This window comes from Alligator sinensis, unplaced genomic scaffold (assembly GCF_000455745.1).
Source record: "Alligator sinensis unplaced genomic scaffold, ASM45574v1 scaffold802_1, whole genome shotgun sequence".
Taxonomy (NCBI): Eukaryota; Metazoa; Chordata; order Crocodylia; family Alligatoridae; genus Alligator; species Alligator sinensis.
In genome coordinates this window covers 3,167,227-3,175,591 of record NW_005841918.1, presented here as the reverse complement: position 1 = coordinate 3,175,591, position 8,365 = coordinate 3,167,227, and the positions used below count along the sequence as shown (strand labels likewise).

Below are 8,365 nucleotides of genomic sequence, written 5' to 3'. Positions count from 1 at the left end.
GGGCCTGGGGTCCCGACTGGCCTTGAGGTGGGCCAGGGCCAGGTAGCCGAAGGTTCTGGGGGAACCACACCCGAGAGGGGAACAAGGCTTCGGGGGGGCTAGGTAGCCCAGATGAAGGCGGAGAGGCCGCCTGATCAGGAGAGATCATAGGATGATTCTGGGGCCCAGCGTGGGGCCGGTGATAGTGTTAACACCATGATGCCATCTGTGAGGCTTGGGCTGCGGTATTAGGGGAGGTCGGAGCCGCAGAGCGCCCCCTGGCATCGGGGCACTACAATGGGCAGCCTCCCGCTTAATTGACATCGATATACGAATCAATTATCATCAAAAGCGTGGTGGGCGAGATAAGCGGGCGGTTGCCCAGAGACAGGTGGGCGGGCCATGAAGAGCTCAGCCCTGAGTAGGCCTCCTGTCACGGTGACAGGTGTGCGGGCCACAGAGCTTGGCCCCAGGAGGCCCCCTGTCACAGATTCGATTATCTTATATTGTCAATTTTGTTCCCTCCCCTCCTCCCCCCCAGACATTCTGTTGAAGAGACAAATCTTGGCCATAAAAAAAAAAAAAAAAAAAAAGACTAGGCGTCTAAAAGTTTTTCTCTTATTTGTATACTTAGGCTCTTGAGCAACCTGACTTTCAAAAGTGCCAAATAGCCAGCAGCCCCCACTGGCTACGCTTTGAATCCACATTAAAGAAAAATAATAAAGTTTGCTATTTCTTGTTCTAATCTGACTTTAAACTAATAAAGAAAATCCATTAAGAAGCCTAGGTGGCAGAAATTGTATGGTCCATGCTATTTTATGGATATCTGCATATGGAATTATGTGGCAAACTTTAAGTATCCATTTAAATTGAAAGGGTCTTAAAATAAAGACCTGTTTAAAATAAAAGGGTCTTAATGAGTTAGGTGTTTTAGATCTATAAGAAATACTGAAAATGCAGTACAGGCAATCTGGCACAATTAGCTTTAAGAAAGATAACTTTAAAAATATAATAAAATTCCCAAACTGAATATGTTTGGTTTCGCCAGCAAAACTACTGAAAAGTTAGGGGAGAGAAGATATTTTGACAAGCTCCAGTTACACTATGAGGAGTTAATAATGAGAGTTACAAAAACTGGAATTATCATCGGATGCTGATTTACATATAGCAGCAAAAGTCATTAGTTGAAAGTTATTTTCTCATTGCAGCATACAGAAGTTTTCTAAGGTGTGTGTGTGTGTGTGTGTAGGAACTATTTCTAAAATAGGTGACGGTTTCAGAATGAACTTCCCCTTTTAGTGAGCTCTTGAGTTCAGTTCCACTGCTGACAGCACAACTGATGTTATTTTCAAAGACCGTTCTTCCATGGACCAGTTTATGATGGTTACTTCTTGGTTTTAATAAAAGTATGCTTTAATATCAACATCTTTTCAAGCTCTCACTAGGAGGGAAGAAATCTTATACAACAGTGCAAAGTTCTGGGTTTTTCCCTCTATGAAGTGAGAAGGCTTTGTAACACTTAAACAATAGTTTTCTTTCTGATCAATGGAAGAAAATACATGATCGGGTTAGAAAGCAGGGTTGCCAACTGTCTGTAAATTTATTGACACTCCATTAAAAAACACCCTAAAACACTCATTCCTGTCTGTAAAAATCCATAAACGTTTTCCATTCCATAAAAACATGGATCCACTGCAGATTTAAGTTGCAGGAAAAATGCTGTAGCAATTCAGAAAACACAGCAGCACCAACTACTGTCTGAACAGCAGCACAGCACCCTCTGTGGACCTCACCAGCGCCTGCTAGACTCTTCCTCCCCCGTCCCTCCCTTTCAACCCCCAGGCAACCTGCTACTACTAAGTCCCTATGCCCATCTTCTGCCTGTAGTAGCTGCTTACATAGAAGGTACAAGGAGGGGTGCAGTGCAGGCAGGATGGGCATATGGGCCAGGATGGGGAGAAGCTGTGGGTAAGGGTTAGTATAGGGACGGGAGAGCAGGCTGGCAGGGGTCAAACTGCAGGGTAGGTTGGGGTGGGCAATAGGGTGCAGTCTGGACTGTCAGGGGTGAGAAGGGGACCCTTGAGGTAGAGGCAGCAAGGTGTAAAACCACTACAGAAGTCACACAGGCTGCCAACCCAAGAATGTATTTTTTTAATGAAAGTAAAATACATGTCAGTACAAAAAAAAACTTCCTGTGTCAGTAAGAAAAGTACAGGTTGTCAGTGAAAAGAAAAATTCTTGGTTTGACAACCACGTTGGAAAGACATCTATGTTTTAATACCCTTCAGTATTTCTCCCCTCTAATAAAGCAGATATACCTTGTGTATTTCAGAAGCAGCAGCTGCATAAAGCGACAGAGGTAGGAAATGTTCAAAAGGTAGACAGAAAATACAGTCCTGAGATTAACTCATAGATTAAATCCTTCACATAAAAAAGTTTTCACAATCTGAAGGAATGAATCATCATAAAACATTCTGCTCAATTTATATACTCATACTTGAATATGCAAATGGCATGCATTAATCACATGTAAATAAAAGTACACCTTCGTCATTTGAAATGGGCTCTGATTGTGTGAGGAAGTGTTTGTGAGACTACCATTAATACCTACTAAAAAATCAATAACCATGTTCAATTTAAGATGCATTAGTAAATTATCAAAAGGTTTATCCTATTGTTTGTGTTGTGGTAACACCAAGAGATCCTAATCTGAATTCTTTCAGGTGATATTTAAACATGTTGGAAGACAGTCTTCATAGGGCCTGCCCTGAAGAGTTTATAATCTAAGATGACAAGCAGTGTATAAAAATCAGATGAACAGATACAACAAAATCATGGATTATTAGTTATACAATAACCAGATGTGTATATATAAAGAAACTTTTTAAACAGAATGTGTGCACTTCTTTTATGCTGATCTCTCCTTAATTTTCCCATAAGTACTTGCTAAAAGAAATTCACTGGCAGAATCAGTCTGAAACAAGGATTGGAAAGATTAGAAGCTTTAGAGATTTAGGGGCTGTTCCATGTAGGAGGTACATCATCGAAGAGGATAAGAAGGTAATAAAGTGCAAGATTCCACAGGTGCGGGAAGCATGCAGAGAAAACAAAGATAGCAGCAGCTACCGGCAAAGTGAAAGATGTGAGACACAAGAGACCAGGTGTAAGGAAGGGACACTTCTGTAATGGACCTGGAAGGGGATAACAAGAAACTTGAACATGACATGATGAGACACAGGAAAGGATGCAGTGGAGAGTCAAGGAGGGGAGTGGTATGAGGTAACAAATGTTAAGGTCGCAGCAGTGGTTTGGATGAAGTGTGGAGAGGGTGACTCTAGTCAAAACTGGTGATGAAGAGGGCCTGAACAAAACTGGCTATGTGAATAGAAAGAAAAAAAAATGATTACTAAAATCTGAGAGAAAAAATCCTGTTGCATTTAGATGCAGCCTAGGTATTCAGAACAAGGCTAAGGGAGCAATGAAGGATAGGACCTCTGCTACTGTAAGGAAGAATGCAGCAGATAAGGAGGGCTTAGGAGGAAAGATGAGGAACACAGCTTTGGTCACATAAAAATGTAATTAGATGGTGAACCATAAAAAAGTGATATCAGAGAGTGGTTGAGAGATGGGGCAGGACAGAGGGAGGCAGGTGAGGAATGGACAGGCTGACCATGTGAGCATTAAAATAATATTAACTTTAACTTAGCAGTTGCAAACTACTACTGGCTTTGTTCTCCCAAGTGGGAAGATTCATAGTTTCATAGTTTCTAGGGTTGGAAGGGACCTGAACAGATCATCATGTCCAACCCTCTGCTCTGGGCAGGAGTGAGTGCTGGGATCATAATATCCCAGCCAGATATCTATCCAACCTCCTCTTGAAGACCCCCAAGGTAGGGGAGAGCACCACCGCCCTTGGGAGTCGATTCCAGAGCCTGGCAGCCCTAACTGTAAAGATTAAAATGGTACACTGACTTTGAAGCACACTACTAACAGTGTTCACAGCTATCTTTATTTACCCTTTTTATTTGAAAATGCTGAATAATTTTCAACACCTTACAAAGCCTCAGGTCCTTGTTATGCACAATCATGAACACAACACCTCTGCTTCAAGTAATGCCTGTTACATCAGACTTGAAAGTAGATTATCCACTGAAAATTCACAACCAAATCCCTACTTGCATCATTTTAGAGATCCAAAAATATTTCATAAAATATATTTGCATACTAAATGATGCTGCCATAGGCAAGCATGAAGTAAATTCCACCATTACTAACTGATTTCTTAATAGCTTTCTTTTCTAATCATACTACTTTCACACCAGGCACGATCCAGTTAATTGCTTAAAATTCAAAGCTTGTGAGGTTTCTGTCTTTTGAATCCCTGCTGAAAAAAAATATTTTTGCTCTCATCTTTCTGGATAAAGATTGAGGAAAAACCTCTAATAAAAAAATGCAAATGGAAAGCTTCTATAAAATTGAATGCTATATAATCACAAAGCAGTATTTGTTCTTTCAAATATATTTTAAAGGGTCTCTAAAAATTTCGTTTTTTAATCTACAGCATTTTATTGTTTAAATGGTGGTGGATTTCTCCTTATAATATCTGCATGCAATCTATTTTCTAGCTGGAATCTAACCATTGCATTAAATGTGCTTTCCTCATTTTTTCAGAGTACATAATCAAGGCTTGAATTGTAAATATTTCTCAACAGGAAATTAATTTGCTATTAATTACTGTAAAAAACGTGTATAGTTCCCTTAAAAATACACAGTGCTTTGCATAGATCATGCAGAGTTCTGCCCCAAAGAATTTACAAATACACCATACAGAAGACAGCACATGCAAGAAACGCAAGGCAAGAAGGAGAAGAAAATATTCAAAATAAATCTGTCTGTATGATTTATAATTTTGGAATAGGGTTGGATAATGTCACCACTCAGTTCCAGCCTAATTAAATCTCTATGGCCCAGAGTTGCAAGGGTATGGCTGATAAAACAGATACCTTTGGTTTGCTGCGGACCTCTGCCTCTTGAATAGCTTGGTGGCAAACTAGTTTTAAAAGTGCTACTAATAATATCTTTGGCATCTTTACCTTTACATCTCTCCACTTCAGAAAATGATGAAGGCAGCATTGAGTCTATAGAGGAAAATTAAAATGAAGAAAATAAAATATTTACTTACTACACTTTATTCTTTCAAACAATTTGGAAAAATATGTATCTTATTTTATGATATGGGCTAATTGTAGGACTTAAGATTTATCTGTGTACTTGGATAACTAACATTACTTTAGTACTTTAGTACCTTGTGACCTCATCCTGTCCTGTGAAAATAACTATATTTTTTCATGTCAGTAACTTCCTACATGTATATGTGAAAAGAACAGATGCTCATCCTCTTTCCTTTTTAAATGTGGTCTATTTTGAAGCTGAGAGAGATAGAGAGACTGTCCCCCCATTTTATTATCTTTTTAAATGGACTGTTGGGACTGGTCTGGGCAAATACTGTAAGTGGACTCTGCCATTGCTAGCAGTGAACAGAGGTAGAGAGATTGACTAACAGAGCTCTCATTTTTTTCCAGATGAGAATAGGCATTCACTCAGGATCAGTTCTGGCTGGAGTTGTTGGGGTTAGAATGCCACGTTATTGTCTCTTTGGAAACAACGTCACGCTTGCGAGCAAGTTTGAGTCAGGAAGTCATCCACGACGCATCAATGTCAGTCCAACCACATACCAGTAAGTGCTGCCTGTGTTTTCATAATGCTTGTATATGAGCCCCAGTGTTACTTTGAGTGTGACTGTACAATTCCACTTCCAACCCCTAGCCCCATGTGCAGAATGGGAGCCTGAGAAGGGGCACAGTCAGGGTCTCAGTTCTGCAGCAAAGGATGCAAAGAGAAGATTGCTGTCAGGCAAAGGGAATGCTAAGGACATGGACAGTAGATTTATCTTCCCTACCCTTATTAACTGTGCATTATTACAGCTTCAACCTGAGCGATGTGTTCCTTGCCTTAGACTTGTGTCAGTAGGCACAGCTCCATTGTCTCAGGACCAAATCTTCACTTTTACTGGTGAGGTTAGGATTTCAGAGAGTTGTATGCATAGTTGGAGGCAAAAGTTCTTACTGAGCACTGTCAAGAGGCACTTGATGAAAGCATTTCCTTAAGTTAAGAAAAAAGATTGAAAAAAGCAAAGCATCATCATCAATGCTGTGGAGAAATTATGCAAATACAGGGTTGGCTTGATTAAATCAGGTTATGAGGAACAGCTGGCTTCAAAAAAAGAGTTCCTCTAATTGTTCTAGTTTGACAGATTGCCTATAAGAACTTCTGCTACTTGCATTAGCTCTGATGTGCTTCTTTCTTTGTCAGGAGATTTAAATCTCACTCTCTTACATAATGCATCTGCAGTAATTTCTGCACATCTTTGCATGGTCTTCAGCATTGTTCCTCTGCAGTAATTCTGGGAACCTTTGCTGTTTTTCTTTTCTTTTCTTTCTTTTTTTTTAAACAGAATCATGCATCTCAATATTTATTTTTCCTTTACTTATCTAGGTAAATTAAAGTTTTAAATGGAATTTCTTCATCCAGGCTTCTGATGTGCTAAACTATAAAGCAGAAGGAGACTAAAGTTGAAAACTAATTAAAACTAGTGAATGAAATGACATTCATTTGGAGAGCCCATTCACTTCTGATAAAACTCACACAGCAGAGGAAGGACAATTACTTGAGCAAGAGGCAGGCATACTGAACAGACTTTTGACCATGAAGTACCCAGAAGAGGATTTAGGCACTTGCATACTGATATAGAAAAGAAATAAGGACTCAAATTAGTCTCAAGTATAACACATCTCTGCCAATCAAAACTAGAAAAATCTTTTTTCCTAAACATAGAAACTGAATGCCTTGCCCTTGGTGTAATCACAACAGTAAAAAAATCTTTTCTACAGGGTTTCCTGATGTGATGGCCTATTGATTTCTGGATGTGTCCTTCTATGGCAGGATAATAGCCTTATTTTGAAGATTTAGGTGTTAGCAATGCCTTTGGAGTGAATTTCATTCAAAGGGTATTAGTTTTTTGAATCCTTAATAGGCCTTGGACTAGAAAGGGTAGGCACCTGAACTCTTTTGCCATCTTTTGTTTAAGTGTATCTTCACCTCTGTACTGTCTTAGAACTGATTCCAAAAGTCCCATCCATGTTTGTGTGACAGTTGAAGGAGAGGCTTTGATATAAAATATGTATGGAGTCCTGTGATTGTACTGAAATGTGGTGTGTTGCTCTAGTTGACATTGGTGTTACTGAGAGTGGAATTTGTTCTATCATGAATTATCTTGAGGTAAGATCAACAGGGAAAGCCACATGTACTCATGGTTCTGAGGAAAGCTCACTTTTGGAGTAATCCAGCTATTTAGACCATTCATGTCCAGTGTTGCATTCTGTGTGAGAAATTCTGAGATATGATCTATCTACTTTGCACTACATTGGTAAGTCTCGTTTATAAGCCAGTAATTGAGTCTGTGTGGGTACATCTACACATGGAATTAATGCATCTGAATTAACTCCAGCACAGTTTGCACTGAAGTCAGTTTCTCCTAGGAGCAGCATCTTCACATGTGCCTGGGACTGCAGCAGTTAGAGTCAGGGCAGAGCAGCCCTGGGTTGGCTGCAGGCTTGGGGGTTCAGCCACAGGTGCCAGCATTGGGCAGTAGAGAGACTGGTTGGTCTACAGGGGTGCTGAAGTGCAGGACTGGGCAGCAGGCAGCCCCTGCACTTTTGCCTCTTTGTACCCCAGCCAGACCTGGTCATGGTCTACATCATTTCTCTGCCATAAGATAGTACTGTCCCCAACAGTACTGTTTTATGGTGGCATTAATTAATCTACTGCGCTCTAATACCAGTACTTGTGTAGACAGTGACACTTTACTGCAGAGATAATTGGTCTACTCTGCAGTAAAGCACATGTGTAGATGCATCCTATATGGTACTTTTTCATAATTTAAACAAGAGTAGAAGCTCTTCCACCATCCTCTACTCTACCGCAGGCATAGAGGTATGGCCAGAGCAAAGTGGGACAGCCAGATTTTCTTTATATCCTGCCAGTTCCTGCCTGCTATTCAGCCCTTGAGCTAATCAGTATCGATCATATCACAGAGTGTCTTTCAGGTCTGCTCTAATTTATGTTTGGAGAGTATCCTTAGAAAGAGCCAATCTACAACTAACGGAGCACAAAAGTGAACATGACTCCACCTGTCTGCAATTTGAGTTGTTTAAACAACAGATTGGGCACAGGGGTCTAGAACTTCTTTCCATTCCAGAAAGTCCTGTAAAATACAAATTTGTATCCAAACTCATTTATTCAATGTGGTCCTCACTTCAGATAAGTG

General features: G+C 40.2%; 1 protein-coding gene across 3 annotated transcripts in view; it reads left to right on the top strand.

Annotated features, from left to right (window-relative positions):
- Window positions 1-8,365, top strand: part of GUCY1A2 (guanylate cyclase 1 soluble subunit alpha 2) — a 258,709-nt gene that overhangs the window by 209,032 nt on the left and 41,312 nt on the right. For all 3 annotated transcript variants that reach the window (XR_003092912.1, XM_025198249.1, XM_014517612.2), the window contains one exon: window positions 5,562-5,716. Coding sequence is in view for 2 of the 3 variants with exons in the window: in XM_025198249.1 (XP_025054034.1) it covers window positions 5,562-5,716 (155 nt within the window). In the remaining variant the exon portion in view is untranslated. The remainder of the gene's footprint in view (window positions 1-5,561; window positions 5,717-8,365) is intronic.